Source organism: Vanellus vanellus, assembly GCF_965231255.1.
Source record: "Vanellus vanellus genome assembly, chromosome: 14".
NCBI lineage: Eukaryota > Metazoa > Chordata > Aves > Charadriiformes > Charadriidae > Vanellus > Vanellus vanellus.
The window spans coordinates 13,927,316-13,943,933 of record NC_138919.1 but is presented as its reverse complement, the minus strand read 5'-3'; the positions used below and the strand labels follow the sequence as shown (position 1 = coordinate 13,943,933).

General features: G+C 52.6%; 1 protein-coding gene across 1 annotated transcript in view; it reads right to left on the bottom strand.

Annotated features, from left to right (window-relative positions):
- Window positions 1-11,356, bottom strand: part of CACNA1H (calcium voltage-gated channel subunit alpha1 H) — a 257,797-nt gene extending 246,441 nt beyond the window's left edge. Inside the window, exons 1-2 of the mRNA XM_082490356.1 lie at window positions 11,315-11,356; window positions 10,725-11,011 (exon numbers count right to left, since the gene is read on the bottom strand). Of these exons, the coding sequence (XP_082346482.1) occupies window positions 10,725-10,996 (272 nt within the window). The 5' untranslated portion in view covers window positions 10,997-11,011; window positions 11,315-11,356. The remainder of the gene's footprint in view (window positions 1-10,724; window positions 11,012-11,314) is intronic.
- Between the last annotated feature and the right edge of the window lie 5,262 nt (window positions 11,357-16,618).

Genomic DNA, 16,618 nt, shown 5'->3' with positions numbered 1-16,618 from the left:
AAGAGCTTACCCTGCACTCGCTCCGTGCCTTGATAAGAGATTTGAGAGACCGCGGTGGTCAACCAAGCCCTCCGCGAGCCCCTCTTCACGTAAAACACAGCGGATTCGGCGTCGAGGGAATTTTCACTGTTGCCTTACAAACCCCCGGGGGGGGGGGGGGTGCGCAGCGGAGCAGGCGGGAGCCCCGCGCCAGCGGTTGCGGCTGCGATAAAACCGTTTACAGCACTGGCGTATACTTGAAATCGCAGAAACAATAGTCAGGATCACAGATTGAAGGAAAACACCACAACCCCGGCTGAAACAGAATGCCCGTGCGACTTCTGCCCTTCCGTTACCCAGCGTTGAGAGAGATGAAATTAAAACCTGTAGCGGGAAGCGAGATGAAGGAAATCTCAGCGTATTTACAGAGGCGGCATTTACCAGCGCCCTTGGGATCGGATCCAAGTCTCTTTCCTTGGGAGCCTGTTTAACAGGACAGCGACCTTCCTAGGGTTTGCTTCCCATCACCGCCGCCTCTCCCACCCCTCTGCCCATGCCCAGAAGCCCGAGTCTGTTAAAAATCGGCCAGAAAACAAACATTCAGGAGAAATAGGTGACACTTTTTATTATTTTTTTCTTTTCCCTTCCTCAAGAGTTGTTCTGGACGGTTCAATCCTCCGGGCTATGAAATTCAATAAGCCATAATGTTCCAATCGCTACGAGCCGCCTAGTCCCCACCACGCCAAAGTAGCTCAGATTTAACAACAAAATTACAGTGTACATTATACCATTACAGGCTCCGCACAAACACACTTATAAAAGGGCCTGGTAATAAGGGGTTGGGGATATACAATGTGTTTAGGGCTAAATCCTGCTCCCGGACCCATCGGCTTTGCCGGCATTGAAGTTACCTGACCTGGAAGACGTGGGTGAAGGTCTCGGTTTCTTTTCAAACCCAAACTGATGTTCCCCTACACTCCTCCACGGGTGGAAACCCACAGGCAATGACAGAGATCTCATGGGTTCATTATTTCACCCCAGGACTTCAATCAGCACCTCCAACTCTGGCAGCATCCTTACAGACAAACCCAACCGAGGAATATACTTGCTTGCTATTGACCTGCACGAGAAAGGTTTCATTCCTTTGCAAACAAAATGAAGAAGTCCATTCTGCTAGAAACAACAGCATGGGCACACACAAAAATAGATTAAACAAATACATGTTTTAAGTATGTACACAAAAATACGTAATTTCTGTGTTCCTCTGCTTTCCCCATCAGCTGTGTCTGAGACCTAAGCCCAAAGGATTTCTATCTGCGGTACCAAAAAAATCACGGTTTGCTTTGTCTCCCGGTGAGCTCTTCGTCCTTTCCTCCCTCTGTCATCCCCAATGAAGGAAGCGTCCGTTCACGCTTGCTCTCCTTAACCACGTCAAGAAGCAGCCTGGGCTGCAGCTCCCCCGAGACGGGAGAAGATCTCGACGCGAATACCCGCGTACCCATCGCAAACCTCAGAGGGTTTAATCGAACAACAGGAAAATCAAAACAAACACACGGGCGAAGAGGAGAGCGACGGGGATTGAAGAGTTTTGGTACGCCAAGCTTGGCGCGGGTCCCGGGGGATGCTCCCCCCGAAACAGCCCTGTTCGTAACGTTCATCCAACATCCCAGCTAATGCGACACTCCATGTGACGCTCCAGCCGTCTGGAAGACGGCAGATGTCCCAAACACCCCATCCCACCATTCGTGGTTTACTTTCCGCAGCGAGGTCTACCAGAATATTAGATATTGAGGCAAATCCTCTTCCTGCTCCGCGCCACAGGGATGGAGGAAAGGGGCCAGGAGCGGTCACGCAGTTTGAATTCACCCTCGGAAGGAACCGCGATCACAGACAGACGTACACACACGCACAAAGTCATCTTATTTCTCCGGATGGCTTTCGGAGGCGCTGCTTCTGAGCAAAATCGCGAGATACTAGTAGCATTGTGAAAGCACACAATTTCCATCTGTCCATTGAAACGGGCAAAATTAGATCTCGAAGCTGCGCAATTAATCCATTGCCAAACTAGTCCGCCTGGTACAGCGCTCAGAACGGATTTTTATTAAGGGAAAGAAAGAGGAAAATTGTCTTTTACAGCTGCGTCTTGTCAAAGCTCCCCTCCTCCGCCCCCGGCCCGGCCGACCAGCTCCGGAGTGACCGCTCCGAGATCTCCCTGTGGCAGGAGGCTGGGAACAGCCCTGGAAGCCCTGTACGGAGCTCATCAGCCTCTAATTCGCTTCCAATTTGTCTCTAGGCAGGCTGATGACTCCTAATTGCCGGTTCAGAAATACAGCGTATACCCTGACGATTTTAAGTCGGTCCAAGTTATCTTAGAATTAACTATTAGGGAAGATCGTGGACTAACTCTCCTCCTATCCCAGCTAGATATTCCATTCAAAGCGTATCTTACTTTAAACCGCAAGGCTGCTTCGGCGGCTGGATTAACGGATTGGACACAAACGCCAGATGCTACCTTAAGAATTAAAGGCAAAATCCGAGCTCAAGTTCTCTTAAAACATCTGTGTAAATAGAGGTAACATATTTCTTGCATGAGTTTTTAACGCTGGTGGCAAAGGTTGCCGCTGCACAGGTCGGATGCCCGGCACGGTTGAATTCACAGCGCGACGGGTGACAAAACACACCTGTGTGTCTCTGGGCGTGCGGTCCACGGAGCCGAGGCCGTACCCCTGGGGCTCCCTCCTGATTTACACCCGCGTAAGGAAATGGCAGACCACAAAGCTACGCGCATAATCCAGCGGAAAACGAACCGCAGCTCTGTCAGTAGGCAGCTCAATGCTTCTTGTCTGCAGAAGCAATTTAAAAAAAAATATATAATAAGAAACCAGAACGCACAAGCACACAGAGAAAGACATGATTCAGAGTTCATTCACTGTAAACTAATGTGATCCCGGTTGCTCTAATGGAGTTCCTCCAAACATGTCATTTAGACAGAGCATGGCAGATAAAGCGGAGGTTTTGCTTCCCAGTCAGTCCCGGTTGGATGCTGCCGACCGGCGCCGCGGGAGCCAGCCCGAGCCCCAAAACACCAGGTCACAAAAGCCAAGGAAAAGATAAGCTTAAACTCAATTAGAATAAATCTAAACCTACTTTTATATTTAAAAAAAAAAAAAAAAAAAGCCTCACTAAAATACATCAAAGCATCTTAAAGACAGCTGTATGATAATTCAGAAAATATCTACATCCAACTTGGGGCTACACTGCATAAAATTCATCTGTAGCATAAAGAAGAGGAGATTAGCTATAGGCTCTGATCTTCTGCTCCCATTAATCAGCGCAGTTCAACCCGTGTGATACACCGTTTTAAGTTTCTAAGGGATTTGCCATCTAGACATGCCGGAAGAAAATACATATGGACTCAATACATAAACCAAACTTGTAAACAAACTGCAAATTGAAACTGCATTTATTGGTTCCCACCAGATTTGAGAGGTGAGAAAGCTGAAGGCAACTGGAAAAACTTTACAAAGTGGAGTCTGGGATGCATCTTATAAATGCCTCGAAAAGTAGCAAATTAATTGCTCCGAAGGGTTATGAATTACAGTCTGAAAATAACATGTAAATTGTAGGTATTTTACAGAGATTACGAGTAATCTTTAGTAAAATCTGATGCAACGAGTTCTCAGTTTCTCACTGGAGGGGAATAACCACTCCAGAACAATTTAAAAAAAAAAAAAAAAAAAAAAGAAAAAAAAAAGAAAAAAACACAGTAGAAAAGGAAAAGCACACACAAAGACATCCTAAAATAATTTTAATGACTACCTTCAGTAAAACTATACATATAGTAAATTTGGATATGTGGATGGAAAGAGAGTTAACTTCTGAATCTATTGGCTTTTGTAGCAATAAAAGCACTAAGTAGGTAAAAGCGTGAGGAAGAACTATGTAGGCAAAAGTTTTCGAAGTACGTTCGCAAATTAAACCCGCTGAGATACCTGCTGCAATCCCAACTTGGGACAATACCGAGATAAATCCCTAAAACTCTGATGAGCTGCGCACTCAGCTTGGAATTCCAAGAGAAATGCACCGGGGCCCGAGATGAAGGGGGTGTCGGGGGCCCCAACCAGGGCCAACCCAACCACGGTGGGTCTCACCGGCGTAAGGGAAAGACCAGAACTGGGGCTGAGGAAGGCTTAAATAGGATTCTATTTACTGAATATTGTATTTCATTAGATTCAAAGATCTGATTTTATTTTCATTACTTATACTTCTGGTTTACTTTGCACGCTTCGCTCAGACGGACTTTTGCTGTTGTTGTTATGAGTCAACTTCATTTCATCAGCCGATTTCACGTTTCCATTCCCGGGCACCAGCATCGCATCTTTTTTTGACGGTTCCCCTACGCGCACGCTTCTGAACGCGTACAGGTATCACCGCACATCGTCCATCCCGCCTTCCTGCGAAGAGCTACGGCAAAACCTCATCCGCTTTGAAAAGTATTTTTGTAATTAGCTTTTTACCTCCCCCCCAACCTTTTGCGACACAAAAAAAAAAAAAAAAAAAAAAAAAGTCATTCCAAAACCAGGAGCCAAGCATCAACTAGTGCCTGCTGGAGTCTGCAGAGAGCTTACCACCTTGCTCTGAGCAACCCACCACCCCCCGCCCACGCCGCCGCTTGTGCTGACGTTTTTCCTAAATATCACAGACTCCGGCAGCTTTGCCACAGGACAGGGATTTCCGACACGGCTCCGTACTCCCGGGTTCGGCTAGAAGACGGGAATAAAAGGCGTTTCACAGAGGTACGACCCACGAGCGGCGCTTAAGGAATTCAGGGCGCAACACAGAGGTCGGAGGTGATGGGTTTGGGTGGTGCCAGGGATGCGGGGACCACGACGAGCCAACAAAGATCGCTTCCGCCGGTACGAAAGACAAAACTCCGGACTAAACCGTTGATTAGCTGTATTGAGCCAACACGGAACGCTGAAATGAAAGGAGCTAAAACACATGTGGACAACGTATTTTTAGACGAGTTACAATTTACAAGACTCTTCCTCCTTATGTTGCCTAATTGCCTGTCATTCAGCGGGAGATGCTGCTGGGTGCACAGCACCTGCGCCGCTCCCCAGATTCAGTGGGCGTCGTGGATGCTCAGCAGCTCCCAGGATGAGGCCAAAAATACATTTCTTCGCTAACGGGTTTTTCCACAGCACGCTAAATATTTTAACTGCAATATTTATATTCGGAGATGACAAATTATGATTCGGTCAAACCCTCCCGTTGCACTTGTCAGGATCCAGCCTGAATAAGACCAGATTAAAAGCGAAGGCTTTCTGATAAAGCTCCTCAAATCTGATAGATGCTTATTATCAAGCAATCAAATAAAGTTTGTTAAACTGATGGGGGCGCAGACCCGGTCGCTTATACCCACACCTCCATGTGTTCCAGTATAGGCCCCCCCCCCCCCCCCAAAATCAGGAAACGGCACCCCAAAAATCAGAAATGGCAATGATCCCACAGACGCGGGAGCCAGAACGCATCAATCATGCAATAAGGAATGAAGAGAGCAATTTATAACACCGCCGAGCGAACAGCTTAGCCCAGTACGAAGGACGGGGAGACGGGAGCAAAGAGCAGAGCATTAGAAAGAGATCAGACACACCATTTTGTACGAAATACAGTTTTTCACCATCTAAATGCCCTTATAGCCACCTATACTGAAGAACGCTCGGAGACAAGGCGCAGGATGTGATTGTGGATGTTCGGTCTGCCCCAAAGCGCTCGTGAGGGCAACCAGCAAGTGCCGCTAGGAGAAGCACTTCAGAAAAAAAAAAATAATAAAAAAAAAAAATTAAGAAAATAAAAACCAGATTTGATGCAAGCAGAGACTCTACCCAAACAGGAGAACAGAGCCAAGTCCCGCAGAAATCAGCTGGCACCAACAAGCTCTGTAGCCACTTGAGAAAATAAATCAGGGGAGGGTTTTTTCTGACTAAGGCACACAGAATTCAACCTATAATGAATCACTGCGTGTTTTTATGAATCACTAAATAACCAGCAAAGTTGCTCGAGCCTTATCGAAGCCGTGCCGCAAAGCTGACGCTCGGCGCCGTGACGGAAAGCAGGTTTAATCGCCGCCGCGCGATTAACGTCCCGTCCCGGCTTCCAGCCCGCTGTACAGCAAGAACCCCCTCGCAGCAATGCAAGGGGCTGGCGGTGGGCACAAAGTCAGCGTTCCCCCCAACCGGCTGCGCCTCGGGCACGCAGACCGCGCCGGCTGCCCAACGGCCACCCCAGCCCATCGCTGGGTCCCACGGGTGGGGACCAGCACCGGCCAGGTGTCCCCTCCGAATGTCCCCTCCGAGGCGCAGGGGCATCCAGGGGTTGACAAAAAGGTGACTCAACGTTTCATCGATCAAAACGTTAGCAACAGCAAAAAAAAAAAAAAATATATATATATATATTAAAAAAAAAAATCCGTGTGGATACAGGCACAGCGCTGTGTTTCTGTAGAGCTGTTAATTAACGGCGGCACTGGGGGGAGAGCCGGGAAAGGACCTCGCAGGATCGTAAAACCCCAAATCCCGCTCTATACCACCCAACGTGCACACCCAGTACACAAAGTCCCACCCACAGACCTCTATAAATAAACCCACGTAGGAGATCCAGGACTGAAGAAATAAGTAAGTTTGCTTCCAATTACATATCCTTTTTTTTTTTTAAAAAAGGCAAATTAAATGTACATCAGTAATAACAGAGGGAAAATACAACTTGACAGTGGAGATTCAATTTCAACCGTTGCCCATGTCAAAAGAACTATATTTGGGCTGTTTATTTCCTCTGAACCGTCACGTACAAGTGACTTTCCAGTTGAATTTGGGTTTGGAGGTAACCCTGGAGTTCGGAAGGAGACTCCTGTGCCGGAGCCATCACTTCGGAAAGCTGAAGAATGACCCCACACAGCGAAGAGCTCGACAAAAGTCAGCCCCGAAAAATCAGACCCAGAGCCAGGCCAAACACTTTCCGCCCCTTTGACTAAATGTTAATAGACACGACCCTTTAATTATTGCTCCCACACCTGAAAATCAGCTCCTCGCACATCTCTCGCTTTCTGTTGTTTGAAAATTCAGAAGTTCATTGGTTTTATAAACACAAAACCATGCAAAGGGGGGGAGGGGGGAGGGGAAGGAGCGGAGCGGGATTTTTTCCAGGTTGTTCTTCACATTCCCAAACGCGGCGCAGCAATTAAAAACACAACCGTGCATCCGCTACATCTGCCCACTCCCCCGTTTTCCCTCCGATGCGCGGCCCTCGGGGCGGCCGCGTGCCTCCGGCGAGGCAGGCTCCCGGCCCCGTAAGCTGATCCCCCCCCCCACCTGTCCCCCCGAGAACCAGGCAACAGCTTTTTTTAGCTATTTCTAAGCCTGGCAGTAACCCCCTCTGCTTAAGCTGCAGAGGCAAACCACGCTTTTGGCCCAGCCGCGCAGGATCTCCACCTGCTCCGGGCCACAGGTCTGGGCTATCTCTGCTACCGACAAATATTGGGAGCGGCCGGGCAGCTTCGGTGCTTCAGGCCATCTGGATCGACGGGGGTTTTGCCGGGAGCCCCGTGTGAGACGCGCTCGACGGCACTGCCCGAACTGCGGCGGCATTTAGGTGTTGCGGATGCTGCCGCGCTCGGGTCTGCGGTGCAAACCCCACGGCACGGCGGGATGCGGGTCCCTGCCTCTGCCGGGAGCATCCTGCGGGACCACCCCCAAAAAAAAACCAACAGGGACCCGCCGGGAACCAGACCCCGAATGCGCAGGATGGGATGCCTTCGCTTTTCCAAGCATGTTGGACAGACGGACGAGGCCGTGGGCAGCCCGGGGACACAGGGGTGAAGTCTCCGCTCGGCGGCAGGGGGAAGCCCGCCCAAGTTTTGGTGATGAAACACCGCGGGGGAGACGCACGGAGATGCGCTCCCACACCGGGAAACCCCTTGGTGAGCACGGGGAGAGGAGGGACGCGGGCACGAAGGGACACCTTCTCCTCCTCCCCCCCTAAATAAACCCCAAAGAGAGCAAAGGACAACTCGCCCAGCGAGAAAAAGCACCACCGAGGGGGAGAAGCTGCTTTTCAGAAGGGGTTCGTGCTTCACTGAGGTGCTCGCTCACCCGGGAAGCTCTTCACTCAGATTTTTAGAAAACTTCACAGTCGCATCCCTTCCTTCCGTAACAGAGGGAGATTTTAACCCAACTGTAAAGCTCCTTGTCGTGCCTTATGGATCTGCGCTTCTGGGTGGGCAGGAAGAGTCACCAAAACTGCACAACCGGCCAAAACCCACCTTGGAGTTACTCTTCCCCCCAGGACAGGCGTTTGGGGAATCTCAGCCCTTATCGCACCCATCCGCCCGCGCTCCTCCTTGAGCACTCTCCCCATCCAGCTGCTTTCCGAGCCTCCCAGCCCCACGGCGGTGGGTGGCACTCGTCCCCGAGCTGCCCGACCTCCCGCTGCCCGCAGTCCGACCCGCTCCCGGCGCCGCCGCCGCCGGGGCACAGCACCAGCTCCTGAGCAACACGCACACCTCCTCGCTTCGAGGATGCTCAACGCAGCTTCGTTAAAGCAGCTTCAGAAATCGCGACCACCAGCAACGCGAGCGCTCACGCCAAGAAACTTAAGAGCCGACACCGAAGGATTACTCTCACGGCGACGCATGGGACTGCCGGCGACCGGGAGAAGGGGAAAAAAAAAAAAAAAAAAATCCCAGTAAGGAGCTCGTCCCTACTGCTGCGATCTGCCGCGAGCTTTGTTCTGCTACAACCAAAACAGACCGGCTCCGACAGCAATAACGCTACAACACAGGGCTTATGTAGTTTTATTAAATTCCTGCTTCGCTATTAACCAACCGTCACAATTTCCATCTAATATTATGTCAGACGGGCAAGTCCCGCAAAGCGACTCGCTCTCCCATGAATTCTTCGGAGAGATGCCGAAAGGCAAAATAAAGGCACAGCCTCACCCCACGGCGGCACGAGCGCACCTGAACCCTCTTCTCCACAACCCTCCCTCGCTCCCTGCCCACCCTGCTCCGTTTTCCTCCAGCTGCGGGTTAATTTGGCAGCCGGTACCAGCTCTGGGGATGCCGAACCCAGAGCGACAGCGTGGGAGAGGGAGACCCCACCAAAGCCGAAGGAGAGGGCTTCTCCCTCCCGCCTGCCCCCAAACTTTTGAAAGACGGTAAACTGCTTTAAAGGGACGAGATCTGCCTGGACTCACTCGTAGCTGCAAGAGGAACGCAGTGCCCTCCCCAAGCCCCTCCAGGACCAGGTGTATCGCGTTTTTTTTGTTACGGAACCATCATTTACACTGAATATTTATACGGCTAAAGCATTGCTGTGGAGCTCGATGACTTGTTTACTTCTCCCTCCCATCTGCCCGCGTGTAAGAGCCCCGTTCCCCCCTCGCAGCACTGTAAAGCAGAAATAGAGCTGCAAAAGTCAGTAGCTCGGGTAAACCTGGTTCAAACGAGAGGAGACCCAAGGCCAGAAAAATTGTGGGTTTCCCCTCCAAGTTATTTCTCCTACTAACAGACCGAGGCAGCGTTCTGGGGCGGATTGTGCAATTCCTCCGAACGGCAGCACTCAACTTGGTGGTGTTGCTGAAGAAAACCGTGATCTCAGACGCACACGGGTTTCTTTGGTTAACTGAGGCGAGATCAATAATAACCATATTAATAAATAATGCTTTTAATAGCAGCGGCAGGATATAGGCAGCAAACTGCAGGCAGGTATCAGGGGTAGGTAAAAGCATTAATTATCTACACGATGTCAATGCTTCTGAGCTGACGTGCGGAGCAAAGCTAAAAGCCCACTTTCTGAAGATTATCAAGACAGACTGACAACTCTCCGCTTGCACGCAAGCATTTCGGGTAAAATGCAATTTTCTGGATGTCACAACCGAGGGGAACGCACTGCTTTTTTTTTTTTTTTTTTTCATACAACACTAATACACTGAGTAAAGGACACAGGGGAGGGGGGAGATTTAGAGGCTTGACTGTCCTCTTCCTTCCCTGCCCGCAAGTTATGAGAGAACAAAAGCAAAGGGGAGTTTTGGGGACCCGAGACAAGCGCGGCGTGTGCTTTCCCCAGACCAACTCCAACCCGCTCCATTTTTCTGCGACGAGAAAGCGCACATGCACTCCGAGCTCTCTTATATAAACAGCAAGAGGGTCAGCGCCTGTCTGAAATTCCCCACCGCGGCTGAAATAAATACCAGGTTGTCTTTAAACTTCGCTCCTTCCCGCCCCACCGAGAGATGAGTGAAGTTGAGGGGTTTCTCCTCTCTGCGGGTTCTGGGGGGCTGCGGCTCAGCATCCTCCACCGGGCACCTTGTCCCACCGTCCCGTCCCTCTCGCTCCCGCACCGGACGGTCGGATGATGCTGGTGGAGCCGAGGGGACCTCGGCGTGCGTCCCCCCAACTGAAGCCAGTGGGACGAGCATGGGAGAAGGGGGGGACCCGCTCCAGTAAAACCCCACATCCCCCTCCCCGAGATTGAGGACTGGGACAACACGGGGTGGGGGACACTCAGGGGACCCCCGGAGGCTTCGGGGCATCCCGGTGCACTGGAGGGAGCCGTGAGCCCCGGGGACGCAGAGCCCCGACGGGGTGCTGCGGGTCTCGGGGAGGGGGTTCCGCGGGGGGGAACGGGGGGGATGGGGGGGGGGTGTGCGTGTCCCAATGGGTCGGGGGTCCCTCGGGGAAAGGATATGGGTTACAGACCAGCCTGAGGCACCAGCTGCGCGGGCGGGTGGTTTGCTTGAGGCAGAAGAAGGCGGTGGGTGCCAGCGCCGGGTAAGGCACCTGCTCCTCCTCCTCGGAGGCCAAGTCGGGCGGCGGGTCGCGGCCGGGGGAGCCGCCGGGGCCGCTGCCGGCATCCTCCGGCGGCTCTTCGGCGGGGCGGCGGGGCGGCGCGGCGATGGGCACCCGCACCTCGCCGCCGGCCGGGCGCGGCAGCGGCTCTCGGCTCTCGCCATCACTCATGGTAGCGGCCGGGACCTGCGGGGCGAGGGCAGGGGGTCAGGGGGGGCGGCGGCAGCGCACCCCTCCCCCCACCCCTCCCAAAACGCCCCCCGGAGCGGCTCCCACCTCCGACCATAACAAAAGACGGGCGATGGGGGGGGGGGAGTGGGGTGGGGGGTCGAGCCGCCTCCCGGGCGCGGCCGCTCCCGCCCCCCCGGGGAAGATGGGTCTCCCCCCCGCCCCCCCTCCCGGGATGTCCCCACCATCGCATTTTCGGGGATGGTAAATTGATGGGGGGAACGCGGGGTTCGAGGAGGGGGGGGTGGAAGGGTGTCCTACCTTAGTTTGGCGGAGCGCGGGGTCCCCAGGAGCATAGCCGTGCCTTCCAGTTCACATGGGACCAGGCAGCAATCGGAGCGCCGGCAACCGGCAGATCTTTTCCTTTCCCCCCCCCACCCCACCACCACCACCACCACCACCACCCTCCTCCCAACCCTCCCCGCAACACACACACCGCCACCAACCCCGTAAATCCAGCGGGGGGGCTCGGCGTGCGGCGCCCGGCCGCCCGCGGGGATGGAGGATGGAGGAGGGCTGGGGAGGAGGAGGAGGAGGAGGAGAAGAAGGAGGAGGAGGAGGAGGAGGAGAGGTGGCGGCGGGGGCGGGGGCCCTTTCCGAGCCGTGCCGAGCCCAGCGGAGCCTCTCCCGACGGTAATCCCAAGGAGAGAGACGGCAGCTCCGCAGCCGCTTTGCAAAAGGAAAAAAAAAAAAAAAAACCAAACAAATAATAAAAAAAAAAAAAAACCGAAAAGAAAAAAAGCCCTTTCGCCCGTTCTTAACAGGAAACTTCGGATTTACCGGGGGAGGAGGGAGAGGAGAGAAGAGGAGAGGAGAGAAGAAGAGGGAGGAGAGAAGCGGAGGCGGAGGGGGCTGGGAGCCCGGCGGGGCAGGGCGGGGGCGGGCAGCCGGGAGGAGCCGGGGCAGCCCCGGGGGGTCGGGGGTTGGAGTGGGGGGGGGGGGACGACGTCCCCAACGTTCCCCCACTTCTCCCACCCCCGGCCACGCTGCCCTCCCCCTGCCTTTGTTCGGGCTGCGGGCGATGCGTGGCGAAGGGCAGGTCGCCCCGGCCCTCTCGGGGGGGGGCACTCTCACGAGTGGAAGGCGGCGGGGGGGGGGGGGGGAACACGCACGACACGGAACGGAGGTGGACACCCCCCCTTCCCCGCCCAGGGCAAGCGGAAAGGACTTTGCAAAGCCGGGGGGGGGGGACGACGACGGACGGACATACACCGGCTTTGTCCCCCCGCTGCCCGCCGCCGTGCACCCCCAAAGGGGGGTTGCGCCCCCCCCCCGCGGTCCGGGGGGTGATGCGTGGGAATGCGGCCGGCGCCGCTCCCACGGCGGCGGGGGGGGGGGCGGGGGGGGGGGCTGCGAGGCTGCCACAGCCCCCCTGGAAAGCCCACTCGCCAGCAGGGCGTTAGTTCATTAGTTTTAATAAATAAATGTATAAGCCCAAGTTAGAGGTCGGAGCATTTTAATAAATAAAGATCGGCTCTTAAACTGCAGTGATTTTTAGCTGAGTAGCTAATCTTCTCAAGGGCTTAGCTCGGAGGGATCAGAATAAACAGATAATAGAAAGTCGTTACAGGCACCGTCCCCTTAAACTCCGCTTAGGAAGTTCTATTCTTTTGAGTTATTTCAAATTCTGTAAATTATATCTGAATATGGGGGGGGGGGGGAGGAGGGATTAAAAAATGTTAGCTAGCTACATTCCCCTCGACTGGAATGTTTTAAAGAGTGAGTTCATTATATACCACCACATTCAATTTGCAAATGCAGTTCCCAATGCTATTCTTCATGGTTAATAACTGGGAATTGATTGAAAAGGGAGGTCATGCAGCTTTCAAAGCAGAAAGAGCCGAGCCTAATGGGGCTAGTGAAGAGATGGTTTTACACACACACTTTCAATGGTTGTTTTATTAGATGTTTGCAGGTTGTGATTAACAGTATGTGGCAATTTTATTATTGAACAAACAATGCCTCTGACAAGCAGGACACAGCCTGCAAAGCGAACGTGAACTGTGCAAAGAAGAGATTGCACTTGGAGTTTCCACCCGTTTATACAAGCTAATTAGGCCAAATCATAAATTACTGTGGGATGGGAAGATTTGTATGGGAGTTGGTGGAGCTCTCCTTGAGCAAACCGTCTTCCACTCGTAAATTATCTTGCTCAGGAAAATGACCTTTACAGGAAGAAAAGGAGGTTTACTAAAATGGGAATGGGGAGAAGAAGAGGCCAAGCCTGGAGAGCAAGCGGCGCCTCTTGACCCTCTCCCAAAGGCAGAAACTGCCCAGGCAATAAACTTCCCTCCATTCCTCCTTTCCAGCTCCGTGTCAGGAGAGCGGGATGCTGCTCCCCGTGACTCACAAACCCATCTTCAGAGCTCTTCCCCCACCAGCTGTCCGTGAGCACCCAGCACCGGCTCCTGCCCTTCCCCGGGCAGAGCCTGGGTGGAAGCCCGGAGCTGTCGCGGGCTCAGACATCCTTCCCGTAGCCAGACACAGCGTGGGGAGCCTGACATTTTCGAGGTCTCAACCTGTTGCCTGATGGAGAGTATTTAAAGCCCAGAGCGTTATTAATAAACCCTGTGCAACGATGGCAGCTGAGAAGGACTTCTATTGTAAAAGGGAGGATTTTGAAAGAGCCCGATCCTGACCCCGGTGGGGATTTTTGGCTCATTCTACAAGGATCAGGATTAATTCCAAAGGTGGTCGTTATTGAAAAGAGACGACATTTGGTTGGCAAAAGTATTTGCTTCCTCCCGTAGTTCCTGCTTAACCCACAGGCAGTGCTTGGAAGGAGTAGGCCAGATTCTGCTCCATTTACTCCAGGTTTGTCTCCAGCTGATGGCACCGACAGCAGTAACACCGCTTCAGGTTCACACGAGTCAGAAGGATCTGGCCGCAGCATTTCTGTCATTAATAAACCACCAGAAATTTTGGGATCAATACCAATCTGAGGATACACAGTATACCCTGAATGGGCACTTGGCTTGCAAAATCACAGCTGACATAATGGGATGTGTAATGCTCTCAGCTGGCCCTAATAAATCGTCCCCCGCTGGCACGCACCTGGGGGTATTCCAGTCCGCAGGCGAGGTGGACGGGCTGCAGATGTGCACATCTGCCTCAAAGTCCTACAGCCTGGAGAGGAGAGCCCTGTCCCGGGCTCACCAGCGAGGTGCCGGGTCCCACCATGGGACACATCACCTGTCCCAGGTGCCGGCTGGGGTGGGAGCTCGGCAGGGCAAACTCAGGGGGCTCCTAAAGTTACCAGAGCCGCGAGGGTTTCAACAGCTCAGGAACCAGATCTGCTGCGACCGCAACGACCAGCGTGGGGACTGTGGACACCTAACCTCGCTGCCGGAGGAGACGCTGCTGCCTGAGCATTCACACCCCATCCGAGGAGTCACACAGACGCCACCCGGCTGTCACTGCTCAGCCTGGGGGCCTGTCGCAGCGGGCGACACCAGTGAGCCCACGGGTGCCCCTTCCGACTCCTCACACACCCCCCATCACACCCCCACCCACCATCACACACCCACACCGCCCCACCATCACACACCCCCCCCCACCATCACACACTCTCACTCTCGGGTGCACTCCCTCCTCCTTCAGGCTTGACCCCAGGTTTCCTGCAGCAGAGCCTCAGGCGTAGAGTTTTATAAACATAATTAATTCAATGGAAAGGTTCAGCAGCAGGGTCAGCCCGGGCTGGGTGCAGAGAGGGACATGGGGCAGTTACACCTTTGCGATCTCCAGACCCGCCCCCGGCGCGCTCTTCACGCGTCTTTCAGTCCAATGGTGATTTTGGTCTGGGGGATCTTCTAGGACCTTCTTGGATTCTCTCTCTGTGTCCAGCCAGGCCGGCCCTCGGCTGCTCTTCTCTTGCTGAGTTGCAGTCTCTGCTGGTTTATGCTTCTTGTGCACCTGCACTTGCTGGCAGAACATGGGGAACTGAGAAGTCCCAGACTTGGGGAAAACCACTACCAATACATCAGTGTGTTATCCACATTTTCCTGGTGCTAAAAGCCCAAACACAGCGCTGTACCAGCTGCTAGGAAAATTACTAAGAAAATCATCGCGGCCTAAAGGCTTCGGCAGATCTTGCCGCTCACGCTAAGTAAAGCTGAGCAAACAGCCTAAGTCACACCATATTACGACCCTAAGTAATTTATTCTAATTAAAACTTACTTAAGCTAAACAAGTGATGCCTCTCAACACTCACCTTCTCCCTGACCTTTCCCACTTGGTGTTATTTAGCACGTTTGCAAACTGCCACAGAACGACGAGATAGGACTTCACGTGAAAACCCCCGGTTGCCTCGGGTATTTTTCGTAGAGCAGCCCATTCTGTTTCACATTCCTCCTCCCAACTTGCCTACAGCCTCTCAAAGGCTGTAAACCTCCCAGAGCCCCCGCTGAAGGACGGAGCAGCGTCTCCAGCCCCGCAGCTTGCCCGCCGGCGACCCGCTGCCAAGGTGGCAACCCACCAGGATAAATAAATAAATAAATAAACAAACCCCAATTTCTCAAGGTCAGGAGCACGGTGAGAGCGGGACCAGGCATCCCTGCATGACACATGCCCTCCTGGCTAGCGAGGCTCGAAGGGGAACCTCTGCCAACATCCATAAAATGTGCTGGGTGTGCCACCGTCGTGTCCCGTCGGACGGAACCCAGACAGTAAATCAAGCAGCGCGGCACAGCTTAATGCCCTCGTCTGTGATTGTACGTGATGCACAGCCTCTTCCCAGAGAGTTGCGAGGATCAGCTGTGCGGGATGGGGGGGGGGGGGGGGGGAGACGGACAGATAAAAATCCGATTTGACTTTCGGGGTTTGATGCCACAGCGTTTTCCCAGGCTAAGACGAGATCAGTAGGTCAGCCCCATAGTTTAAAGCTTCTTTGTGTTTTTATGCCTCTTAAGCTGACCTCTTATATATGAAGTCTGAGAGAGGTGCTGAATGCTTTATGTAATAATTTTTTTTTATTTTTTTTTTTTTTACTGGATCTAATTCTAGCTGACTCAAATCTGGGTTTTTCTGATTGCAGAAAAACCTTCAAACAAGGAACAATCTAGCTAATAGTGCTTGCATAAATCATCCTCAAAATAATGAGTATCTGTGGAGTGAATTCATTTAGCTAAATAGATGGAGGACCACTTTAAAGTTATTTAGAAAGATTAACAAAAGAGAAGGGAAATGAAAAACAGATAATAAATTGACGAGAGAAGGGAAAAATTGTATTAGAAACAATGAATTTATAATAAATTCAAAATGTTAAGGAGAAATTTCCAAAAAAGGAGATTGGCACCGTGGCAGTTTGGCTGTGCTGGTGGTAAAATGGATTTTTAATTAAAATACATGGATGTTAAAATGCATTTTAAAATAGAGAGATAAATAGGTCCCCAGCCAAAATGATATTTTTGCTTTTATGACTTTCAAATTCACCCATAATTTGTCGTCTCCTTAGTACAAGAAAGCAGTTACCTACTCCCGGGTCAGCTCTTCCATTGCACCCAACGTACCTTCATCAGCCACCCACTACAGAGCGCGTAACGGCACGTACCCCCAGGCAGAGCGCAG